Source organism: Corvus hawaiiensis, chromosome 16 (genome assembly GCF_020740725.1).
Source record: "Corvus hawaiiensis isolate bCorHaw1 chromosome 16, bCorHaw1.pri.cur, whole genome shotgun sequence".
Lineage (NCBI taxonomy): Eukaryota > Metazoa > Chordata > Aves > Passeriformes > Corvidae > Corvus > Corvus hawaiiensis.
The window spans coordinates 11,427,951-11,453,992 of NC_063228.1; the positions used below are offsets into that span (position 1 = coordinate 11,427,951).

A 26,042-nucleotide genomic window follows, 5' to 3' on the forward strand; every position below is an offset into this window, starting at 1 on the left:
CACATAAATATTTCAGGGGATTTCAGTAGCCTTAAAAGGCTCAAAGTTGCACAAGAACAAACTTAACCATAATTGTGCCTGAAGTTTTGTGATGTGAGAGGAAGCTGAAAAGGGGAGAACTTTTCAGAAGTGCTTAGGGATTTACATATGTATAACTTCTTTATAATAGTATGACACTGTATAAGCCCATTTGCCTTGCAGATGAGCTTTAAGATGCTTAGACACAAGACACATGAGAGATTTCTCATATTTTGGTATAAACATTTTCTGCCAATATGAAATAAATCCTGAAATAAACTCACAGGGGGTGCTCCAGCATGGAAGCAATGGCAGAGGGAAAGCTTCGGTCTTGAAAAAGCACTGAAGGAGGAGCTGGGTTCCAAAGCTCCAGAGCAGGCACTGGAAGGGACACAAAGTTCCCTTTTCAGCCATATATTCTATTTCATTTGGGAAATACATCAGCTCAAAGTGACTGAGCATGTTAACAAGGATGGGATATATGAAGTGTTGCCTCTGCTGTCCCAGAACAGAGTTCCCAGCCCTGGCTAATGGAGTGATGAAGGCAGCAGGAACTGGGAGTGACCAGCACAATGCTTCTGCGCTGGGGACCATAAAGCATTGAATAGATAATATCTGCTTTCTGGCCCAAACCAGCTAACTTGTTGACAAAGCTAAATCTTTAGAAATATTTGATACTGGTAAGGTTTATTGTCTAAGAAAGAGTAATGGCAGCCATTCAAGTGACAAATTAGGGAGTGCTTTGTTTTAAAAAGGCATAAGGTTTTTCATTTGTACTTGGAAATTTAAAGGGGGGGGGCAAGAACACCAGAAGCAGCTTGTAAGTCCTCTTGCTCTATCCCATCAATGTCACTTCTGTTAGAAAATTTAAGGTTTGATTTTTGAATCAGTTTGTATACCCTTTCTTGTGTGTTCCTCTGATGTAATGTTTTTTCCCATTTGTTTCTTTACATATTCCTTTTCCCTGCCCTCTCCTTTTCTAATTTTCTAATGCCTTTTGGTCTCACTGTCCTTTCTTAATTTCCCAGTAAAAAGGGCCTCTCCTCAATGTCCACTAAAATGAGTGGAGGCTCTTTTCACAGACAGTTAAGCTGTGGGACTCCTTGCCACAGGATACTGCAGAGGTTAAGTGATTATATGAGCTCAGGAAGGGCCTGAAAAATCTCATAGGAGGTTATTAAATACCACTATGCAACCTTTAGTTTGCCATTTATTTATACGAGGATGCTGAAAAGCTGTCGAGAGTGAGCACCACTGAGCACTCACCTTATATTTAACTCTGACCTAGGTAGCCACACCTGGCTGAGTAAAGTCACCCTGATGCTCCCCAATTTTACTGCAAGGGTCCTTTGTGATCTCCATTCACACTTCCCTGTCCCCTTATCACAGCTGTGTGAAGACTGACATAGCTGGGGACACCAACACTTGCTCCTCGAGGTGACCTGTTGTGTCTTTGGCCCCAAGGAGGGAGCACTTGGATTGGGGCAGGGTTTTGGGAGCTGGTATCTGTGCTTCTGTTCCAGGTTCTGGCCCTGTGGGGATGGCTGGCAGTGGCTTTGGGAGCAGCTGGGCAGTGCTGTGACATGGTGTCCCTGCTGCCACAGAAACAGCCAGGGCTGTGGACTGGCAGCTCACACAGAAAGCAGTTGGCAGACCAAAAGCAAGGCAAGATGCTGGGCTTCACATCCCAGGCTGGTGCTGGCTCAGTGCCTTTGGATGTGCTGGGGGCCATCAGCTGCACAGGGATGGCTGTAACAGCTCATCCCACCGGGGCACTGCCACCTGTCTGTTGGTGACAGGCTGTGGTGTCCTGCCCTGGTGAGAACCCCCCTCTTCCTGCTGTCATTGAAATACTTGATGACATTAGCCAGTACTATAAGTGCACAGGAACTTAAGTCACTGGGCAACACTTGCACCTAATTACCACCATCATCTTCAACCATCATCTTCATCCTTGCCTGGGAAGAGCTTCCCGAGGAGGATGCTTGTCTGGGACCTGTCACCGCTTGTCCAGGCTCGCCATGAGCTGGGGAGAGTTTTTCACCTCTTGCAATCTGTCCTTTAAACAAAAGCAGTTGGATAAGTGAGATTTTGTAAGCAGACTAAAGGCTTGGACTTCTTCTGTGAGAGATGTATGCTGGTCTTGGGACAGCTCCGTGCTGAGGAAGTTACCTCACCACTGGCTGCTGGTGTGTTCTGCTCCCACTGAAGTACTTTTTTACAAGAGGTAGGATGGAACCTGGTCCTTCTCATGCTATTGTGCACACTCTGAGCAAACCCAGGTGAGTGCTGTCCCCATGGCAGCCAGCAGTACATCTGGTTACAGCCTCCTGTGGTCACTTACCAGTGGAGGACCCTGGATAGCTCTGTTCTAGGAAGTTTGGAGCAACAAGTTTATGCATCGTCAGTCATGGCAAATACTGGATTTCCAGTTAAATAGGATCCCAATTCCTCTGTATTTTTGATAAAATGAGCCACAGGGTATCACCATGTATCCTTCAATATAATCCTAAATCAATTGAAACATGTACCTAACTTGACTAACCACTCAGTTCCTTAACCTAAACCTTTTCTGGTTTTTTATGTGTACCCATCAGCTTTCATGAGCAGTGGAAAATACAGGACTGTAGGAATTCCTCATCTATCAATGTGCTGTATAGGCTGCTGATGACTTAATTCCTCCCCATCCCTCTCTGTGATCTCTGCTGTGCAGGGTGGGTTCCTGCTGCCCGGGCAGCATTTCCTTCAGACACAGCACACTGCTCACTGCAGAAGAGCATCCCCACCATTTGGGGACAAGGTGCTCAGTGCTGAGATCACTTGGAAATAGATGCTGCTGTTTATAAACGAAACTCTGCTTTAATCCAAATTAATTTGTATGCACAGGCAAGCTATAGGAATTTTCCTTGTTGTATTTTGTTTACCTTATAATTAGGCTTTTACTGAACATGGTTGGGCAATGTCCTGGTCTCCATAAACTGCCAAACCACTCCAGTGTGTGGGCACTCCTCTGCAGCCTCCAAGGGCGTCATGTTTATACCGTAATCCTCTGTGACATGTCACATGCATGTTGCAACTCCTCTGAGTTTCAGTGCTAATTGAAATACCAGTATTAATTGTGGAAAGTTACTCATGCAAACTAAGCTGGACGGGGAAGCTCTCGGAAGCCGCTGTTTCGTAACTGTTTGTGTTTTGTAAGTGCTTTACTCCATGGTGCAGGGGCAGTGCTGGGCTGCTCACAGTGCTGGGATCCTTGTGTGCACTGGGGTCCCAGTGCCCAAAAGGGCTTTGGAAGAGCTGCAGGTAGGAGCAGTGCTGTGAGTAGTGCTCAGGTACCTGGGAGAGGGAGCTGGGAGCTGCTGTAGGACACCCTCAGTGCTTCACCTTCATCAGGGCAGGGAGCAGGGAGTCCTGGTGCCTTCACTCTCTCAGTAGATGGGCACAAGGGGCTGTGGTTTTTCTTGCTGAGGAGGTTTTCTAGGTCTCAGCAGAAAAGCAGGTGAAGCTGAGGGGTTTATCTGTGTGGCTTCCTTAGAGAAGGAAAGAAATGCAGCTGCGCAGAATAAATTTGGAAACCAGGACACTTGAAAGTGAAAATTTAAAAAATAAGAAGAGTTTCTGGTCTTGTTTTTAAATCCAGGAAAAGCCCAGAAAATAATCAGATTTTCAGATGTCTTTTAGACATCTTTTTCAGATTCCTTTTAGGGACTGAAATGAAAGAGAACTTGCAGAATCTTCATTGGAAAGCAGCTCCTCTTGGGGAACTTTGTTCTATCTTTGAGAAAAAAACTCATTTTCCAGGCAAGCGTAGCCAGTGCTGTCCTGTTCATGGACCATCGTGGTACCATCTGAAAGCAGCTCCTCCAGACAGGGTCATTTCCAGAGTAAGGAGGCCAGAAAAAGAATTTTCTCTGTGCTGGAGCACTGATGGGTGCAGGGCAGCATTCCCTGGGGATGAGCTCTGTGCCCGTTCACTGGAGGTGTTGCAGTCTGCCACATGAAAAAGAAACCATTCTTAGATGGAGAGATTTCATGGGGTCTGTCACCCTGTCCTATCCATTTGGACTATTTCCAGGCATTTACATTAATTAAAAGTGAGTGAGACAAGGTTTCTGTGATACTGTTGTGCTGGTCAGAATGGATAACTTCCCCAAACCTGCTATTTTTAGGGTATTTCTAGAGGTATGGGGTAGACTCTAAGAGAAATAGGATATATAGATATATGGAGGAATTATGATGGCATTTATATACCCCAAACCTTATTACTTCAATAGCTTTTTTTTTTAGTTATTTTTTCATGGAGACTTTCAGAAATTTCTCCTGCGTGTATTGTGCTCTTTGTAGTTCACTTGTTACAGGTGCTTTGTAGGTCACCTGTTACAGATGACATTTTGGGGTCTCTTTCTGCACATATTGGCCAATTTTTCTAAAAAAGATATGGTAAAAAAATAAGATATTTTTGCTTTGAAATGTTAAATTAGTCTATTGTTTCCATGATGCTACTGTAATTTATTTCATTTATATTTTAGTTCGGTGCATTCCTACACATAAATATTTTAAAAATCACATTGGAGAAAGAGAAATGGTGCATGTTGAAATATGGCAGATTTAAGGGTAATGTGGCACGTGGCTGGAGTTTCCTAAAGAGCCTGAAAACATGACCTTACGTCATGTTACATTCATTCTGTAAACACCCACAGGCAAATGCTTTGCTGGCTCAAGTAGGAGAGAGATACTGTCTGTGCTGCCCCTGGTCTCTGCCCCTGGGATCTCACACTGCTGGGCTTTCTGCAGGGCTGGCTGCCCTCATGAGGCACAGGGGGATGGATGGATGGATGGATGGATGGATGGATGGATGGATGGATGTTCCTGGGAGCTCAGGGTGGGTGCACCGGAGGTGCTGTCTGGGGTTCCTGGGATGCTGTCCCTGCCATGGCCAAGTGGGGAGTGGTGGCTGGGCTGGAGGGACAGGGGAAAACCTAATGGAAGTGGGTTGGGAAGTGGTGGGCTTCTGAGAGAGGTAGGAAAGTTGGTTTGTTCAACTAGTCACAGAGTCAAAAAGAGAGGAGGGAATTTGTGGGCGCCGAGGAAGGGCTGGTAGGCAGCTGTCTGAGTCCCAGGGGCCATTGTTGATTTACAGGGAGTCAGTTCAGAACGCAGGATAACATCTGGAAAACATCTCTGAAGACTGCTGGTAGCTGCCTTAGGAAGGCAAAGCATTAGCGAGGAGGAGGCTGGGAGGGCTGGGGCGTGGGTTTTGTTTTGTTTTGAGTTTTTGCTGTAGGCTTCCTGTGTCAACACTGCCCGGCCTCTGAGTGCCTCCCGCTGCGCCTGCAAGTGGGGAGAGTGTCTCTGCTCCTGCAGGAGGGCTGCCAAGGGAAATGAGTTCATCCCTGTATGAACAACGTCAAGGAGTGGCCACACCAGCACGAACTGAAATAGCCAAGCTGCACCTTTGTCTCTGTAAAGGTCCAGATGAAGTGATCTTCTGCTGAGGGTCGCGGGAGGAGGGAGCTGCTGACATCCCGCTGTACGCACACGGTAAAACTTGGCCGTTCAGTCTCCAATCCTTCTCACGGTGCCTGGTTTTTACAATTTTCAGAGAAGCCCGAGAGGCAGAGGGATGTGCCAGTGCACGGTCCTGTGCAGAGATGCAGCACACTGCCCATACAGACTGAGCTGCAGCATGGGCACAGGCTGCCCCTTGCTGCATCCCCCCGTGCCGCGCTGCCCTGCGGGCTGTGGCAGGGTCAGGTCGGGCGTAGCTGCCGCTGGCTGCCTCCAGCTGTGTGTGTTTGGGTCAGCTCTCACCCAGCTCTGTGTTTGGGTCAGCTCTCACCCAGCTCTGAGCACGATGTCGGGCTCATGTAATAGAAATGATAAGAGTCGAGGCTATTCTTCTACCTTGGCCGTGGGCAGAGAACAAAAAGGCTATTTGTACAGTGAAACGGTACTGAATGTTCTACATCACTGTTTTATTTTATGTTTACAGAGCAGAGGGCACCAAAATAATATAAATGGGAGCAATAACATATGGTAGCACACTTCTAACTCCATTTAGTCTTTTTTATTTGTAAATATTTTTGTGGTTTGTCTGTGTTTTAAAGAAAGGGAAAATTCTCCTGCCTCTCTAGCCTTGTTTGAGGAAGGGCACAGGTAGTACTTTGTGGTTATATTGCAGTAGATGGGTGAATACTCTGCATTTTGCTTGTCACCTGACAAGCTGGTTTCTGTTTAGATGAGGAGAGAAAGTGTGTGATTCTGAAAGCTGCATTTTCTCTTGTGAAGAGGCCAGCCCATGTGTGCTGAGTTATCAGAATTTGTTTTAATTGTTTGCTCTTATTTTTCCTGTGACTTACTAGGGCTATGCTCCTGCCATGTCAAACACTTTCCTTGAAAGCAAGGTGTCCAAAGGACAGGTCTTTAGAAAATTGAGACTTCCTCTGTACCAGTCAGCACAGCAGGTCTATTTTGAGGAGGAGGAAGTCCGGAAAATCCCGACCCTTTGGTGTTATCGTCTTGGTCGGAGCTGAACTCTGTGCTGTGACACTGGGCAGGGCATTAGCTCATGGGTGACAGATGCCATCCATATTTGAAATGCCATCCCTAAAGCTGGGGTTTTTTTCTCAGCTGAGTTGCTCTTGAGAACAGCGAGGAAAGCTCGAGCTGGTAGAGGAGGGAACATGACTATTCACTTCTATCTTCTCAGCACCCTGAGCAATTAAAGACAAAAGCTTTGTTCCCTGGTGACTTCATTCTTAAGAAGCCTTTTTAATTTTAGTCTTTATTTTCAGGAAGAAATAATATGGATTTGTCATTGACAAGGAGGCTGCATCTCTCAAATGTCATGTGAAGGATCCATTCCATAATTCATGGGTTAGGGACTGTGGGTGTCAAGAGGAGGGTGCATAATGGATGTGAGAGATTTCAGTTCAATTAAACTATTGGTCTTAAAGGCAGCTTTTCTTGCCTTCATGATAATTTTCTTGACTCAGATAGCCACATTTTTTGCTAACTCATCCAGATAACCAGATATTTTTAGTCTTCTTAAGTAAGACTGTAGTGGGTTATTGGTTATTTTGGTACATCATCTTCCCCTTCCAGTGTGGATGGGGACTTGCACAGTAATATCAGAGCAGTGCTGATTATTTCATCTTATTTCTGCCACTGCTGCACCAGTAAGCCTTGCATTTGTCTTTGTAGAAGAGCTGCTGCATGGATTCTGGGAGTTCTTCTTGTTGTGTCATATGATGTGTGCTGCTGTGCTGAGAAAGGGATCTTCTCCCTCCTCTGCTGTAGGACCTGAACAAGAGCGAACCTAAGGCTGCTGGGGGTCTGAATGAAGATGTGGACTGTTGGCTTCCTAGCTGCTGGGAGACTGTGGCAGACTCAGACCTCCCAAAAGGGATTGCTGGGTCTGCCAGATCTCTCCAGGCAGGAGGGGTCACCCCCTCAGGGCCAGCCACTGCCTCCCAGCTGTGTCTGTGTTCCTGTCCCAGGCAGAGCAAATCAGCTGTCTGGCTGGCTCAGTCCGAAGGGAATTAAGGAGCACTCTTACGATTTTCTTCTCACAGTCAGGCTGAAGGTGTTATGAGCTGGCAGAGCTGTGTTAATAAGTGAGCAGCAGCAGCAGTGGAGTTATCGTAGCGATCACACTGCAAACCCCACCTGCAGCAGTGGAGGTAAAGCTTTATCTCAGCATTTCTTCTTCAAGGGCTTCTTTCTTGTAATGTGTGTTTATGTGCGGGTGCAGGAGCTCCTCTGTGCTGCCTGTGGTCAAAGCTCATCAGTCAGGGAGGTGTGTGGGGTGCACCAAGACCAAGAGTTGGGGCTCAGCTGTGCCTCAAGAGCCTGTGACTGAGGCAGGAGTGAGCAAATGCGTTAGTTGTGGAGTAATCTGTTTGCAGTGGAGCTTCCTGGTACAGCTGACAAAAGCTGTGACATTTAAAAATAAATAAACTTTACAAAACATGAACTCACTGATACAGAGCAGGAGCGTTTGGTGCGACTGTGTCGTGTGTACATCCACAGGAAGTGAGTCATGTTCTTACAAAATCAGCATTGCAAGAATTTGTGACTTTTATGACAATTCCCATTTTGGACTAAATCAGATCTCTTCTTTCCTCTAGGCTCTTCTCAGGCCTCAGGAATGTCTTCTGAGCCCACTTCATCCTCCTCGCAGCAGTCCCCCGCCTCTCCCCCCTCGCCCAGCTCCCTCCATCTGCCCGAGAGCCGCCGGCCCAGGGAGCGCTCCCCGTCCCCCATGAGGGGGTACCTCATCCCCAGCCCGCTGCCCACCCGCCGCACCAGGACGTTTTCCGCGTGAGTACTGGGAATCCTGCCTGCCACGGACACGGCCAGCAGCGAGGAGCCCCCTGCACAGGCGAAGGGAGCTGTGGGGTGGAGGGGGGCTTGTGTCTGAAGGTGCTTTGGTGTGTTGCTCCTCTCTGACAAATTCTGATGCCTTTAGGCTTTTAGTCCAAATATCCCATAGTTTTTCAATGCTCTCTGTTAGTGAAGGATGTTCAAAGTCTCTTGACTCTTTAAGACCAGGCTTTTACAGGGAGGGCAAAATACACCAAGATTTTTCAAAACAGAGATCCTTGTCTGAAGTTTTGCTTCACTTCAGACATTGATTCGTGGCTTTCAGGAGCAGCTCCTGTTGGTGTTTCCTTCTCAGATCCAGAATTTTTTTGCATGGTCTCTCTTCTCACTGTCCCTGAAGCTCTGGACCAAACCTCACTGGAAGTTTTAGGTTTGCTGCTCCTGACACCTGTGCTAATATCAATGAGGTTGTTTTAGAGATACTCCATCACTTTTCTGAGGAAAGTGTTTCCTTGTTTCCTTTTCTTATTCAGCTTTCATATCTCCATCTTAAAATTGCTCAAATAGACCTGTAAAAGAACGTGTTGGTTATCAAGGTGTGAACCCTGATCTCTTTCTCTAAGGTTTTTCATGAAATGAGATAATATTTGTTGCTGTTTGTAGTTGTTTGAGGTAGTGATCCTCCAGCAGAGCTGGCTTTCCCTGAGCTTTCCTGAGGCCCTGTGGTGCTGTGCAGGCTCCTGGGAGCCCTGTCCAAAGGGGGCTCCTCCCCAGTGCATCAGCAGAGAATGGTGTGGCAAGGTTTGGCCATTGCAAAGAATTCCCAGTGCCTGTGAGGGGCCTCCCAGTGAGGGGCTGACCTGCAGAAGGCCATATGGGCTTCTTTGTTCATCTCAGAGCCTTTGAATCAGGGTATGATGTGAAGCTTCTGCCCCAGGCTTTTATTTCTGTATGAGGAAGTCTGGCAGTGCTGAATGAACGCTGTGGCAGTGAGATCTCAGCCCTGCAGCCAGCCTGTTCTGGGCCACTTACTCTGGTTGCTGTGCTTTTTCCCTTTTACTTCTTGCAATGTTATCCAGCTCTTTTCTTCCAGAGTTATCCATGTGGATTTAAATAATAACAGTCTCACTGATGCTTCATATTACGACTTCTGAATTCAAAATGAGGCAAAAAAAGAAGAGCAGCAGAAGAAAAGTTTATATATTGTCAGTTCCAAAAGCCTTCAAATGCCCTGAACTTCCTGATGGAAGTAGATTGCTAAAAGGAACATAATTGACTTAATAATTGGGGTTGCCCTTGAAAAGCAAGTCCAAGCTAGCTTGCTTCAGTGCTGTGTTAATAATGAACTCTTTGTAAATCTTCTCAGCTGTTAATCTTAGTCTGGTTCTTACAAAAATAAAGAATCTGTTATTTGGCTTCCACAGTTCTTTAATCATTAATCAGTGTAGGAATCTTGCTGTATTTGTTTGCCCTGAAAACCAAAATAGCTCTGAATTTTTGTGTGTATTTGTCCTCTTTAAACAAGAGGAGCTCTAGGTGAGCATTTGTATAAAGAGATCAATGTGACAGGCAGTGGTTTATTATTCAGTGGGATTATTTAATTTTGGTTCACTGGAAGTGGGGCGCCTCATCCCCCACAGTGCCTTATCTCTTTGAAAGATGCAATTGAACCTTAATGGCTTGTTTAGGACAGTGAGTGCTTTTCTGTGTAACAAGCACTTGTGGGGTCAGGTGTGTTGACAGCTTTATAGAGCTGGAAATGAAGTGATTTAATGGAGACTTCTTTCTTTAGGACTTTCAACTGCACTTCTTTATTGGTAGCTTGTTTTAAGGAACAAAGCTGTTACCATTTTTTAAAAACCGATTTTATTTAGACTTCAGTAAAATTTAAACATTTGGGACAGTGGTGTCCAAGTTGCCATGATGCATGTAAGCAAGTGGCAGCACAGTCATTGTGTTTGAAGAATTGCACCAAAATCCTCTTCTAACGTGGAAGCAACCTACTGGATACCCATGGCAGGAAGAAGTTCCTGATCTAGTAACTGTTCAGAGTAAACCCCATAATGTGTCTAAACCAGTTGGTTTTAATTTATGGAAGTGTTTGAGTGAATTTGGATCCCTGGAGGTTGCACTCAGTGTATTTGTTGGAGAAAAGGATTTAACCACACAGTTTTCATGCAAATTGTTTTTCTTGGTGGCAGTAAATCTCCCTAAAGGTGGTTCTGCAAATGTGTCTCATTTTAAAATACAGGTCCCATGGCAGTGGGGGAGGAGTTCAGACATGAGTCTTGTTGTTATGCACTGCAGCTGGGCTTCACACTTCCTGTGAAGGCACAATGCTTAGATGCACACTGGTACTCCCAACCTCATCACAGGTAGAAGATTCTTACATTCAGTATGGTGTCTGGGGGAAAATTTGGTGCAGTGATGGAGCAGTTGAATTCAAGATGGCAATTGATGCATTATAGTGCTAGCAAACGTCTTCTTCATCTCTGTGTCCCTCCAAAAGGCCCCAGGAAAAACCCGTGCAGTGTGTGACAGGGAGTGCTGAGCAGCTGCTGTAGAGCAATGTGCTCACTGGGAGGGAGCACTGGCCCACTGTGCCCTCTTGCTCTGTGTGCTCTGGTGACACCAGGAGTGTGCTCAGCACTGACCTGCTCTCTGTGCTTCCTCCCACAGCACGGTGAGAGCCTCGGAGGGACCCATCTACAAAGGGGTCTGCAAGTGCTTCTGCCGCTCCAAAGGCCACGGATTCATCACCCCTGCGGACGGAGGGCCCGACATCTTCGTGCACATCTCGGAGTGAGTTGTGTGGGTGGCCAAGGAGGGCTGGAGCTCTGGTTTGCCTTCATTACCAAACACTTTTGATGTGTCAGACACGAGATTGGTTTACTCTGTCACCCTTACCCCAGCAAAGAGGGGTTATGCAGATGTTACTGGCAGCAATAGATTATGCTGTTCTTTTCCTGTATTATTATAAATCTGTTGAGTTAAAAACTAGAAGATGATCCTTAAATCTCTTAGAATAAGCTACACAGTTTTGCCCAGACCTAGAAACTCGCATTTACCTGAAGCAAATATTCCATGCAGTGTCTAGTTGTAATGTAAAGATTTATAACACTGAAAATTCATTACTTTACTTTGCACTGCATGTACCATTATTAAACTAAAGGTTAATTGCCTTTACTGTTGAGAAAAGTCACACTTTATTACTTCCTTGAATTCATCTAGCTTAGGTTGTGAGCAGTTTATAGTTAAAGCTTTCTCTGTTAAAGGCTTCATTAGTACCTCAGCCTTTTTTGTCCTGAACACACTGAGAACCACCCCTTCTGAATTTACCTTTTGATAAACTAAACAGATAAAACTTTTTAAGTCCTTTGCTGAGAATTTTTCTCCAGCCTAAACCAGTCTTTGCAGCATACTTAGAAAAGAGACTGAAGAATTTAAGTATAATTTTAAGACTATGCACTGTACACATACGTTCAGTGTAAAGAGATAAAATCTCCTCCAGAGTCCTGCTCTGTTTCTCTTTCTGTACATCCCATAATCACATTAGCTCTTTATCCCCAGTCTTTGCAGAGTTTCTTACCTTCTCTGACCTCAGCATCCTCTGCAGTGCCAAGGTTTGCTGCAGTCCCAGATACACCCTGGCATTCCCGACAGCTGTGTTTGCATTCCTGGTTCCTGAACTTCTGGTTGGGTTGCAGAGCAGCACATCCCACTGGGACAGGCCCTGCCTGCCCAGGAACCCCAAGCACAGCCCCTGCCTGCACTGTCCTTGGTGTTTATGGCTTGGCTAATCTGCAAGGTCTAATGGGCAATTCTTATATTTGTTTGTGGTTTGAGATGTTTACCAGTGTTGGGTGTGTATGTTAAGACTGCTCAGTGTTTATTCTCCAGTAAACTCTTCCAGATCTATCACCAGTTTTATTTTACCTATTGTTCACAGTATTGAAGCTGTATAATCCTTATTTGTTGTTCAGAGTGGTTATGCAGTGGTAAGTCAACAAAAGCCTTACCAAACCTACCCACGTTGCCCCAGCTGTCTTTCCTGGTTGTGTGAGTAGCATGTGTCCTTGGAGAAGGAGAACTTGGCTTTCCTCCAGGTTTCTGGAATGTTACTGCACGATGGGCCTTGACAAACCAAAGTTTTGTAGGGCTCATGGGTGCAAAGAGGCTCAGTGGTCTGACTTGTGTTCAACCCAAGGAAGTGTCATTTAATAGCTCCTTTCTCTTTTGTCTAATGCAAATGCAAATTTCTCCTCATTTCCTGAATAACTTAAAAATAGCATTTCCTATGTCACAATTAAAAAAATTTAACTGTGAGCATCTAGTCTGACCTATACAGTTACTGATCAGCAGGGGTTTAGTTACAACAGCCTTCTCACAGAAACATGAATTTCCAGCCCTGTAATGAATTCCTTTTAAAGAACTGTCTATTTTCGGTCCTGTTTTTTTCCCTGTACATTTTCTCCTCCAATTAGTTCAGTAAAATTTTCTTCAGTTATGTGAAATGAATCCTTTTAAAACCCTGGAGATTACTTTTTGATTGGGGTTGCTGTTTTGTTTGTCTGTACAAAATGTGAACTGCTCTCTCAGGTTCCTATCCTATGGCCCAACACATATTTCTGTCTTGGCCCAAACCCAGAACTGGATTCTGAGTGCACAAGGTGTTCCTGCCCTCAGTTCCCCTCCAATCAGTAGAAACTCCAGTGATGGTTTTTCTGTTTCCCTGTTTAAGACTCCCATATGTCTCCTATGTCGAAGCCCCAAGTGACACTATCAAAATAATGTTGTCTGCTGTGATTTTTGGTGCTCTCTGTGAGGCCCCTCTGACAGGAGTCCCCCCTCGTGGGCTGTGCTGTTGGCGTATTGATCTCCTCTGCTCTCAGACTGCTTTGACTGGGAGCCACCAATGAGTTATATTTGAGTAACCGTGCCCTGAATGTGCTGTGCTGCCCTCCCCTCCTTCCCACCCACTCCCTCCATCCTAAAGCACCACTGAACGAGTCACCAAGGTTGTAAAAGTTTATGGGCAGCCACACTTCTCAAAGTGTTTTCAGTGTGTTTGCTTTGCTGACGCAGGAGGTTCTCTGCTCCACCACCCTCACCCAGCCATGCCCTCGCACCACCCCTGTCGGGAGCAGCTGGAGCAGGTGAGGGCTGAGAGGGGCAGAGCTGCTCTGTGGGCAGGGGTGACGGGCTCTGGCCCCTCAGACACAGCCCTCAGACACAGCCCCAGCTTCCCACCTCACAACCCAGTGCCCACCCACTGGACCAGGCTGGCTCTCTTTGTTTTCAGCCACGTCATTTCAACCCAAAGCTCACACCAGGAGCACTCTCCATGTGCTGTGCTGCAGTTCGCTCTGGTATCCCTGCAGTGCAGCAGGAGTAGGTTGGAGGGGACCTCCTCTACCACATCCACTGCTGGGAGGCTCCTGTGCCTTTCTGGCAGATGCTGTGCCCAGCCCATGGTTGGCAATTCCCGTGCTGAGGATCCACTGCCTCCCTGGGTGATCTCTTCCCACCATGAACAGACCTGGCTCAGTCCTTTCTGGTGTTTAACTGACTTGGCTTTCAAGATGGACCTTCACTTCTCCCATCTCCACAGCAGGCAAATGATGCCTTTCTTCTTTAAGAAGAAATTGTTTGTGTGTTCAAGGACTCTTTTCCGTGCTCTTTCAGAAACATCTTAGCAAGGTTAGTTCATATAGATTTTGTAGGACTAAAGTGTTTTGTGTTTTCACAGCTTCTCTATGTCAATTCTGCTCTCTTGAAGTCAGTAGCATTTTTTCTATTGTACCAGGAATGGGCCACTGTTTTAAATGTTTCATGTGTAGGTACAGTCTCAGAGCTTCAGTTCAAAAATAGCTGATCTTTCTGCCTCAACCTGTTAGTGAAAAGTGCTATTATTGAAGTACTGAAGGTTTCAGCACATTATGTTCTTTAATTACTGGGAGTATATTTGAGTTGTTGGAAACAGCTTTTAGTGCTGGAGGGTGATGGTATCACTGCCTTAATTCTGATGCAAGGCAACACGTGGAGGACGAATTAGTAATGCCTTTCATTTCAGTTTATTTCACAGTGAATTTGATAGATTGCTCTTTATTAATGGGAATTGCTTTTTGTGGCAGCATTCTGTAATCAGGCCTGTGGCTCAGGGGACTCCAGTGACTCTGGTTTGCACAGTGTGAGTTTTGAGATCCTCCTCATGTTTATCAAATGATTCTTTTCTACCTATTTATTCAGTTAAATCTGAATGTGAGAGAGATGTTAGTCTGTTCACTGTCTCCGTGTGGTATAGGCATCCACTTGTGAAACCAAAGCGGATTGTTTCTCCTGATCAGTTCTCCCCAAAAGCTGGGATTTCAGGAACTTGGATAAAATGGTTATGCCAGTTTGGATTCACCAAGATAGACTGTTCATCACTAAGCTGTGATGATTAGCGAAGGTTTTAGGCATTGGGACCAGCTGCCTATCTTGCAGATTAGTATGATTTTCAACATAAACATTTAATTTTAGGGATTAAATTGTTTTCTTCCCTAAGCATTTAGGAGCTGTGAGGTTACACTTTAGTGAAAATCTCTTCCATAAGATGGGATGTCTGTTTCCTGTAAGTTTCTGTATTTTTTGTAAGATAATAACACTTAGGATGGCATTTCCTTTCTATAAGTGAGCATTAGCCCAAAAATAAAGCCAAATGTGTGTGACATTCAAAAGCTTCACTTGGTGTCTGCAAAATTTTCTGTGTATCTATGCATGAATGTGGCCATGTTTTGAGTGGAACTTGCAACAAAGCTGCTTTATTGTGTTGGACTTGAGATGTGGGTAGAAATATGGGATCACAGAATTGTTAGGGTTGGAAGGAGCCTCTGGAGATCATCCAGTCCAACTCCCCTGCCAAGGCAGGGTCACGTAGAGCAGGTTACATAGGAACACATCCAGGTGCGTTTGGAATGTCTTCAGAGAGGGAGAGTTCACCAGGCAGCCTGTTCCAGTCACTTTCAACAAAAGAATTTCTTCCTCATGATGAGGTGGAACTTCTTGTGTTTTAGTTTATGGCCATTGCTCATCCTGTTGCTGGGCACCACTGAGAAAAGTCTGGCATCTTCCTATTGGCATCTGCCTTTGGGATAATTAAATACATATAATGAGATCCCCTCTCAGTCTTTTCTTCTCCAGACTAAACAGGCCCAGCTCCTGCAGTTTCTCTTCATAAGAAATGCTCCAGATCCCTCATCATCTCTGGTAGCTCCTTGTTGTTCGTGTCCTGAGGAGCCCAGAACTGGACACAGCACTGCAGATGTGCGTCACTAGGACTGAGCAGAGGGCAGGGTCACCTCCCTGACCTGCTGGCCATGCTCTTCCCGATGCATCCCAGGGCACACTGCTGGCTCATGGTCACCCACCAGTACCCTGAGGTCCTTCTCTGCAGAGCTGCTCTCCAGTGGGTCAGTCCCAGCCTGCTCTAGTGCTTGGGGTTATCCTTCCCCAGGTGCAGGACCCCACACTTGCCCTTGCTAAACCTCATGAGGCTGCTCTCCACCCAGTTCTCCAGCCCGTGAGGGTCTGGCTGAACGGCAGCACAGCCATCAGCTGTACCAGCCACTGCCCCCAGTTTCGTGCCATCAGTGTAAGCAACACATCACACATCCCTTTGAAATGCAGGTTTGGAAAGGTGCTTTGTTCTGCCTGGCTTTGTTTTAATGGGTGGCTCAGAAGGCTGCAGAGATGATTTGTTTTGGTGTTTGATAACACTTGTGTGGAGCCACTTCTCCTTTCTAACTGATGGGGTACAAGTGAGTCCTGCTTCCTTGTGCTCGCTGGAGACAGTTCTCAAGTTGGTATAAATAGTTGTGCTAGGAAAATGTCATGGCTCTTTGGGTGTGATGAGGTTTTGTTTTTCTCAGATTCATACTTCATCCCTCTCTAGAACAACCACAAAATGTGCTTGCTGTAGTGAATATAAAACCCAAGCTGGCAAGCATGGAGGCAGAGGAGTTGCTGAGATAGTAATTCCAGATAACACCTCTGGAAAGCAGGGAGCAAAGGCAAATTCATTTGCCTGGAGAGAAATTTTTAAAAAGCCCATAATTATGTTTTTGATAGCAGCATGTGCTGTTAATGCTTCCATTTCCACCAGCCTGTAAGGTGCTCCACTGTCACCAAACTGATGGTGGTGTTACAGCACCAGTGTGAGAGCTTTATCCTCCTGTGTGTCACCTCCTTGGCTCGTGTTCCATCCTGGGAGTCCGTCAGCTCTCACTGATACTCCCTGCTGTGGTTGTCACTGACATGCAGTGGCTTTGGTGGCCTCCCTCTCACTCTCTTGCTGTTCCACCCGTAGCTGTGGATGTTCCCAGAGAGCAGACAGGGACTCCCTGCAGTGCTGGCTGTGGATGTCCCCTGCCAGGTGCTGGCTGTGGATGTCCCCTGCCAGGTGCTGCCTGTACAGGCAGGTTCACATCAGCTTCCCTTCCCAACTGGGCTGCTGAGGGGATGGGGGAGGTGGGGTGGAGAACAGATCAAATGTTGTGCATTAGAGCACTGCACCCACTCTTCTGCTCCCCACTGCCTTTGGGAGTGGGCACCTGATGGAGACTGGTTTGTGCTCCAGGCTTTTGCATTTATCTGGGATTTGGCCTGAAGCCTGTGTACCTGCAAGGGCAAGGCAAGGAGGTGGCTCATCAGAGAGCAGTGACGGATGAACGATCACACTCCTGCTTTTTTAAAGGATTTTATTTTGCAAAAACAGCATATTTAATGAAAGAGAAAAAACGTGAAGTGCTTGTGGGTTTTCTGCATTTTGCCAGCACTTGGCTCTGAAGGGGAAAATGCTGCATTGCAGAGAGGCCTTCAGGCTGTCCTTCAGGCTGGATTCCTGACCCTGTTCGTGCTGATGGCTCTGGAGAATTGATGCTGTGCTTCCCCCAGGGACACTGACACACAGCACCCCATGGTCCCTGGGGAGATCCCGAGCTTGCTGTGGTTTGCTTGTGCACTGTGGTGTGATATCAGGTTATGCCTCCTGTGTCTGTAGCTCAGCACTGCTGAATAGCTGAGGGCTGAGGGCTCTTGCTGGGCTCCCAGGTGGGGCTGGTCCCATTCTGCTGCTGCATTTCTGCTGCTGGCTGTGCTGGACATGTTCTGCCAGCTGCATCTTCCTGCAGGGAGAACCCAACTCTGTCCCTGCTGCAGTGAGGAGCTGGCTCTGAGCTATTTGTGTCTATGGAGAGATCATCTTTTCATGGTCATTTCTTTCCTCTGATTTTCTGCCAGATCACTGTTTGATGCAAAGCATTAATGCTACATCTCCTGGCTTCTCTGTGGTGCTGTTCCCCTGATGGAGTGAAACAATACTGGTTGGAAATTACCTGATAATTCTAAATGATCTGAGAGCTGAATCTGAGCCGAGAGAATGAACTTCTCCGGCCTCTCTGGCTTTTCTGTGAACTACCAGAAAAATAACTACTGCTGACTGCAACCAACTGCTCTGGGTGTGCTGGGAGGCCAAATCTCAGCTTTCTGCTGGCCTTCAAAATACTGGATGACTTACCTGCTTTGGACAGCTCACTTCCTTCCTGATGTGCTTCCTTTCTGATGCTTTGCTGCATCTGTTGAAGTGTCTGAAATAAGTAGGTTATCTAGGGCAGGAAGGAGAGGCAGCAGAATTCCAGATCTTTCTTGAGAGATGTTTGGAAATTAATAGAACATGGATAATCTTTTTCCTAAGGGTTCTCCACCCCCTAGTCGGCTCAGAAAACTCACATTGCAGTGGTGCATGCAAGAGTGCCAGGTTGCTGTGGTCATTATTGCAGCTAAGCCTTCCCAGAATCTTTGCCTCAATCATACAAACTGTAATAGGTCAGAGCCAAGGCTGGCACTCTACCAGCCAGGCAGTGGGCACTGCAGGCAGTGGCTGCTCGAGGATGGAGGTTCTTTGTGCTCAGTGAGCACAGAAGGTAGCTGCCCTGGGCTTTGGTGTCCAGAAGCACACAGTCGGTGGGATTGTGACGGAATCCAGGCTGGGTGTTTGCAGGAACGGGTGTCTTTGTCTTTGACTGAGCTCACAAAGGCATCCTTGGAAAGCTCTCTCCTGTTCCTTTCTCATGGAGTGTGCTGTGCTGCCTGGGCTTGAATTGGCTGCTGGAAGTAGATATGGAGTCATAACTATCCCTGAATGGGGCTGCAAGCACCCTGAGCCCGTAGAGAACTGGGCAAGAGGATGATGCATTCACTGAACTGGGAGGGAAGTGCAGCTCCTGGGAAGTTGTCTCTGCAACAGCACAGGGACCAGGGCAATCCTGGAGCAGAGACCCTGGATATGAACTGCTGGGATTCTTCAGTATCTGAGCCTCTCACACTTGTCTGTTCCCAGTGAGGAGTGTGACTGGTGGGGAGAGGCAGCCCTGCTCCTGCTTGGCCAGCTCCGTAAGGTCACTGCTGGTTTGCTGGTGGGTGCTGGGGCTGTTGGCTGGCACAGGGAATGCATGGGAGGGCATCTGGGATTAGTAACTCACAATGGTTCCTTATTCTGTTGTATCTTGCTGTTAAAAACCCTCAGGTTTCTTGAGACAAATGCTGAGGTGTTAAATGAACTTTAAGAAGCTCATGAGGTGACAGAGCCACTGAGCCATGGAAGTGCTCCTTGGTCTCATCCATGGCAACACTTGGTGACCAGCAAGGCTCGGAATTCACTGAAAGGTCTTGTTCCAAAATGTTTCCACATGACTTACTCTTTGTCCCAAGAGGTTTAACTAGAGCCCTGGAGTATGAATAGCAGCTGTGAGAAGGAAGAACTAGAGCATTCCTTATTTAGGTAAATTCCTAATAACTTCTCGGTTTCCTAAAAATAGTGCAGGATAAAATGCTCCACCATACCAGACTGGTGCTAAGCTGGGGAAATGGGAGTTGCTGGATAATCTAAAACTCACTCTATTGTGTCTCCCTCTGACTCTAACATCAGGGAAGCATTTCCTATTTTTAGCTTGAATTTGAAGTCTTGAAGTGTCTTAAGATTTCTGGGTATGTAGATATTCTTTGTTTTGAATTGAAAGTGCCCTCCAATATCTCAAATAGCAGTGGAAATCTCCACCTTCCTCTAGATCAACATTTAATATATATTTAGGGTAAAAGTAAAAAAAAAAAAACCAGATCTAAAATGATTTAATCAATATGTGACATCAAAAAAACCCACATTTAATTTCCTTTACCAATTTTTCCAGGTAAATTACATTGTTTACAGAATGTCTGTTGTAGGCTGAATCTGTTCCAAGAACTCTGTTTACTCTCTCTGATCTTTTCCAGTTAATTTCCTGCCCAGTGCTTAAGGCAATTGCTTCCTGCTGGAGGATCTTCCCCCAGCTCTGTGTAGGGCTCTGCCTCCAGTGCCACCATCTCATCACCTCTCAAGTGCCATCATATTGCTCTTTCTTGATGCCACCAGATGCACTGCACAGCCTGGATGTTGTTTGTTTCTGCTTCCAAGCATCACAAGTAGTGATAACTGTGCTGGAGTAAGTCTGTGTCTGTCCCAGAAGCAGTTTTGGTGGCAAACACTGCTCAGGGGACACTGCTCACTCACAGGTCTCTTCAGGCTGCAGACCAGGACCTTTGTCCTCTTGCTTTTCATGTGCTCTGGGGGCAATGAGCTAACAATCCCATATTTGTTACGTACCAGGAATAACCAGTGATCACAAAGCTCCAGGAGAGAAAAGAATAACTGATCTGTGGGAGAAAAGTTTAAAGGCCAAAAGCAAATGAAAAGAAAATGAAATTGGAGTTGTTCGTGTGGCCACAACCTTTATCATCCACAGCTGTGCAAAGGACAGGCCTGGCCTTGGTGGGGAAGGGTCACCTCAACAAGCAAGGAAAGACAACAAACTAGGGATCAGATGAAGCCATGCTGGGGTTGAATGAGGTTTTATCACAAGCTCCAGTCACTTGTAGTGTCAGCTTGGATAAGTAATGAAACCAAGAAAGGATCTGATGCTGTCAGCAAAATGCTCAGCCCTGCAAGAAACGGTCTCTAGCAGAGAAAAGTGCACTTTTCTGGGTAATGCTAAGGGCTCTGCAGATTCTGGGGATAATCTGATCTGTTCAGTAGAAGGAGCATGAGTATTTATCCTCATGGTTCAGCATAAGAAATGTGGGTCAACAAATACCTTGTTTTTTTCTTTTTCCTTGGCAGACCAGGGGCTCCACAGGCAGTGCCCCAAACAGTCACCTCCCAAGGGCTGAGGGATGTGGTGCCTTTAGTGACAGCTGAGCGTGTCCTGCAGGCTGGGCCTTTGCTTCTTCTCTCCCTGGCTGCAGCATGTACATTAGGCATGTTCTCTGTGTGTGTGTAGTGATTCTCTTGGTCTTATTTCTTGGAAAACCAGAATCACTTTGTTACCAGTGTACCTGCAACGCACATCTTACCAGAACCTGTCCAGCACCTATCCTATTCACGTTTCAATTTTAAACAAAACATACCCCAGCAAAACACCCATCTTATTTAATGCTCAAGCTGTACTTCTTCCTCACTTGATTTTGAATATTCAAGTGATACCTAATTTATCTCCATTTTTCAGGAGCTCAAAGCTTTTGTGTGTTGGTGCTTCAGGAGACTGCAAATCCACTTTCCTTTTGCATTAACCATATTTACCTACTTTTGCAGATTTCAAATGTTTATTTTACTAACTGTGGCTCATCCTGTTTTACAGGAGCTTTTAAAAAACATGTAAGGTTCCTGTTTGTTAAAAAAAAAAAAAAAAAAGAGAGTTTCAGGCAAACCTGAGATCCCTTCCCGGGCAGGGCATCCGTTTGGTTGGGTGGCTGCACAGTGGTGACGTGTTCCTGCTCCCTGCAGGGGCCTGGGGTGCTGCAGTGTGTGTGGCTGGAACACCAAGGGGAGATGCTGCTTTAGTTTTAGTGGTTTTAGCTCTGTAGGAACAATTTTTTTTTGGCAACAAAGGATCAAGGTTCCTCAAGATTCAAGAGGTTCAAGTAGGAAAGGTGATGTCATCTTTTTTTTATATACCATTCCTATTTTCATTTGTGGTTTGACACTTTCAACCCCTTTCTGTGTCTCTTCTTGGGGCCTCACGTCCCCTCATCAAGATCCAGTACATCCTTGATGGAAAACTGCTGTTTCAAAGTCAGGGAAAACTTCTTGGGTTTTGGCAGCAAATTCCTTTGGCGCTAGATAAGGTAAATTAGTTTCTGCTCCTGGAAGGACAGTAAGGGTTGGGTGTGCAATCCCTTCACACCTGAAAGGATCTTAAACCTGTGGGAAGTGGGGTATAAATGGAGGCAGTAACTGGGGAGGACAGCCACAACAAAGGTCAGATGTGGGAGCTTGAACGGAGCCTGTCCAGTGTGATCCAGGGCTGGGCTGACAGGATGGCCTGGAGACTTTGGAAGTAGATAAAGGTCAGTCAGATCAGCCTGTGTGGGCTGGAAAGGGCTGTCAGGTCTGATGAAGGAGGCTTCATCTTGATTCTTCTGTAAATATCTCTTCTGCCTTCAGTTTACTCCCATTTTCCCAGGCACTGCTCTGAAGGGTTCAGCCTAGGACATGCCCTCCTGGGTCTGGCTGCCACAGTCACAGGTAGCTCTGGAGTAGAGGTATTTCCAGGGAAATACAGTTTGAAGGATATGCATTTCAAGCCCCGGGCCTTGGGAATGTCTTTAACTCCTCATAGCAGGTTTTAGATTCATATTTAGATAGAGGAGCATTTTCAATGTCATGTTGATACAATCAGTTAGCAAACAATGACTTTTCCTTTGAATTTCCCATGGTAGAAATTTTGATTTATGGATCATTTTTAGCTTTCCTTGTACATTCTTGGTTACCCTGTCCTGTCCCTGGGTATGGGCTGCTGCTGCTTTGCCACAGCCTGGCACCAGCTCCCTGAGCAGCACTTGCAGGGCAGGAGTCAGACAGGAGCCCTCAAAGGAGAAAGGGTTGAGGAGAGGCAGTGCTGGAGATGAAGCTGAAGAAGTTTTGCCAAAGTGTGAGGAGAAACAAACTCTGATGTGAGGTTAGAACTGGCAGTAAAGGCCAGTGTATTTACCTCCTATCAGTCCTGGCAGCCTTTCCTGCAATAGAAAAGCCCTAAGAATGATGGGTTACAAAATGAGAGTGGATATAAAGGGCACTGCTAAAATCTGAGATCCCTGCTATTAACAGAAACATGGGGTGAAATTCCTGGGTGGGGTGAGCATGCTGCCAGTGTGCCCTCAGAGAAGGCAAGTATCAAACTCAGTGGTGCACTACAAACTCCTGACCTAGACCACTTTTTTTTCTCTTTCTGAACCCAAACCTTACCTCCAGTGTAACAGGAGTTCACAAGCAAGTCACATCAATTAGGCATCCAGTAGAATTTGCTATTAGTGTTTTTCTGTTCCCAAATACAGATGCTGCTGAGAAACACTGAAAACCTTCACTAAGATCTGCAGCCTAGGCTGTCAGGGCAGGGGAGGCTGAGCATGGGCTCGTGTGGGTATATTTAAAGAAAGGTGAAGTAGCATCTCCTGTACTGTCAGAGCCTCAGGGCAGTGCAGGATGAAGGAATCCCTGCCAGTCTTCACTGGCATGTGCTGGGATTTTTATTACAAAGCTCTCATCTCAAGCACGGGGGTGGAGGTGGGGAGGGCTGTTAGACTTGGCAGTTCTCTGTTCCATCATCACCTTGTTCTGAGCAGAAGGTGAAGCCCTTTTGGCATCTCCCACCGATTCCAAACACAGACTCATGTGCAGAGGCAAATGCACAGCGCAGGTCGTCCAGCATCCCCTGGCATCACTCTGGGGAGGCCAGGAAGGAGTCTCCTGGAAATCTCCCTGAGTGCTGGATGAGTGTTTCTGCAGACTACACATCAGGATGGCAGAACTCTCTTTTCTCACAGCAAGTAATTTTGAAATATATTTGATACCATATCTCACTTGGGCTCCTTTATTTTTTTCATACCACAAACGCTGTTATGGTGGAGTAACCTAAAGGTAAAATCTTGCCATTACGTGGCACAATCCTTTTTAAGAAAAAGGGAAAAAAACCCCAAACTCCAAAAGCTTAAGTGAGGAGCGGGGAGGAAACCAAACAGAAAGATATCAACTTTCTTTAGTTTAAAAACCATGTCCCCAAAGTAAGTGGCAGTCAGTGGCAGCCCTGCCCTCTAGTGCTGTTGTAAGTGAGGTGTTGGTGCACTGTTCTCAGTCCAAGCCTGGGCTCACCTGAGTATTCTTTAGGGCGTATTACGGTGAGGATTTTTGTGGGCTTTATTTTGGTTTTTATTTTGTACTTTTTTTGTTGGTGTTATTTTAGGACGATGGCGGTGTTTATAGTATTTTCATAGGATTTCACTGCAAGACAACCAAAATCAACCTCAGTCTTTGATGCATGACAGACTATAAAATTCCTGAAGTAGTTTGAACATCTAAGATAACAATTACGATAAAAATTTCAGCAAGCTGTGAAGGAGAACGAGTGTTTATGTGATTGCTGACTAACTGGAGCTTCCCTCCACAGCATTGAAGGCGAGTACGTTCCCGTGGCAGGCGACGAGGTCACCTACAAGATGTGCACCATCCCTCCCAAGAACGAGAAGCTGCAGGCAGTGGAGGTGGTGATCACTCACCTGGCCCCTGGCACCAAGCACGAGACGTGGTCGGGGCACATCATCAGCTCCTGAGTGTCCCCTGGGAGCGCAGCTGCTGCCGGCGTGGGCTCTGCTCAACAACTGGCTGCAGGGACCTGGCTGAAGAATATTGTGTGTGAGGAAATACTGCATTGTCAATAAAGCAGAAGCAGGCCAAAATTACAATTTTTTACAGCTGGCCTGATTAAAAAAAAAAAAAAAAAAAAGGCAATTCAAATGCTAATGAAAAAAATCTAGCATAATGTGTTTACAAGAAATGTATTTAAAGAGACCTAGTTTATGTGCTTAGTGGAGGATGGGAGGTTTGGGTTTTCTTTTATCTTATGAACTGATTCCAGGAAATGCCCAGGGGAAGGGGGAGAGGTTTCAAGGAGAGCTCTTCTGGTGCAGATGGTCAAGCACACCTGAGCCCTGGGCATTGTGTGAGCCTTGTGATCCCTTGGGCTGCTCTTCCGTAGGGCTGCAGAACCTTTATTGCTGATAACAGTGCCTGAATGCCTTGGCTGGAGAGACAGAGGTGTTCATTGCTGATTTGTTTTCCTCATGGAAGGAAGTTCACAAACAGAGCAGTTGCCACAGGATGGAAAATCTCCATCAGGTGGTTTTGCTCCAGTGCCCATCAGGTGCACCACTGCAAATGGTGTGGAAACTGTGTTGTGGTGGTAAAGCTGGGGCTGTTTGTGAATTTACTTAGGTGCCTTGATGGTTGATTAGCAACAGATTTTATAGGCCAGTATTAAAAAAAAAAAAAAATCCCATCCCAAATTTAAATTTGCTTCAAGGTAAGTGGTAGAAAAGTGTAGAATAGTGGATACTTCATAGCTTCTGACTGTGTCTGAATTCTGACAAGGCTGAAGAGTTGCCTTCTAGCCTGCATACAGCTGACTGCCATGGTGTGCCACTGGGCAGGCAGGACACCCCCCTGCACTGCTGCACAGCAGCTGTGGGCTGCCCAGGGGCCTGTCTGTTAAACTCTGTGTGAGTTACTCAACACGCTCAGCTGTCTTGGTGAAGTACATTCTGCATCTATTTCCCTGGCAAACTTGGTAGGATGTGATAGGGCCACCCTTCCCCAAACTCTTCATGTAGTTGTAGTGCTACTAAATTGGTTTTGTTCCTATTTGCCTTCCACATATTTTTTTCCAAATGAAACATTTTTCTCTGTTATGTTCCTAACAGTGGATTTTTATTGACTTTGCAAATAAAAAAAAAAAAATCAAAAAAAAAGGGCACAACTCTTGTTAGTTGTATGAAACAGTGCAGCTTCAGTTGTGTATTTGGAGCTTCACCAAGAGGTGCTCGCTGTCAGGACATGTCCTGAGCCTTTCACAGCAGCTATCTGTTCCCAGGTGTGATGTGGGGACAGCACAGGGGTGCGGGGCCAGGAGCTGCTGTGCTGGCTTGTTTTCCCTTTGCTGTACCTGTGTTACATCACAGTGTAGTGGGGTTTGGGTTTGGTTTTGTTTTCTATGACCCGTAAGACTTGGTAGTGGTGGGTTTATCACTGTGCAGCTTGTTGGAATATCACTCCCTGCTTTCTTTACAATAAATGCAACCATTTCAGTGCTTAAATGTGTTTTCAGTCTGCTCCCTGGGTAGCTGGTGCTGAAGAGGATCAGCATGAAAGAAGGGGAGAATGCAGGCGCCTGCATATGCACCCCTGTGTGGTGACATTTAAAAGTTTTGAGGAAAATGTTTTCACACCAACTGACTGCAATTACCAGGACAATTTGGAAATAATAAGGCCAGGACATGTCAGAGGTGGCTCCTAAGACAAATCAGCCAGGAATGTTGTGTTTGGGGCTGAACCAGCCCTGCAGCAAAATAATCAAGGCATCAGATACAGGACATGCGAGTACAGACAAAGCAGCAGCTCTTAAATTGTCTGTCCTAAAGAGCATTCCTACACCACAGGTAGTTCTGGTCACAAGTCTGCTCCATTAAAACAGGAATTACCATAGGAAAGAAGTGTGCTAGAAGACAAAACAGTTTTGGTGCATGAGGTGCATTACAGCTCCCCCTCCTTGTTCTGCTTTTTTACTGTGCAAGTATCACAT

At 46.1% G+C, this 26,042-nt stretch overlaps 1 protein-coding gene across 5 annotated transcripts in view; it reads left to right on the plus strand.

Annotated features, from left to right (window-relative positions):
• Positions 1–25,557, plus strand: part of CARHSP1 (calcium regulated heat stable protein 1) — a 36,288-nt gene extending 10,731 nt beyond the window's left edge. For 2 of the 5 annotated variants that reach the window (XM_048320849.1, XM_048320847.1), the window contains exons 2-4: positions 8,148–8,340; positions 11,023–11,145; positions 23,856–25,557. In XM_048320849.1, coding sequence (XP_048176806.1) covers positions 8,168–8,340; positions 11,023–11,145; positions 23,856–24,018 — 459 coding nt within the window. In that variant the 5' untranslated portion in view covers positions 8,148–8,167 and the 3' untranslated portion in view covers positions 24,019–25,557. Of the gene's footprint in view, positions 1–3,303; positions 3,322–5,307; positions 5,560–7,676; positions 7,701–8,147; positions 8,341–11,022; positions 11,146–23,855 lie in introns of those variants that run through there. The other 3 variants (XM_048320848.1, XM_048320846.1, XM_048320850.1) reach the window with 3 other exon arrangements.
• Positions 25,558–26,042: the final 485 nt, after the last annotated feature.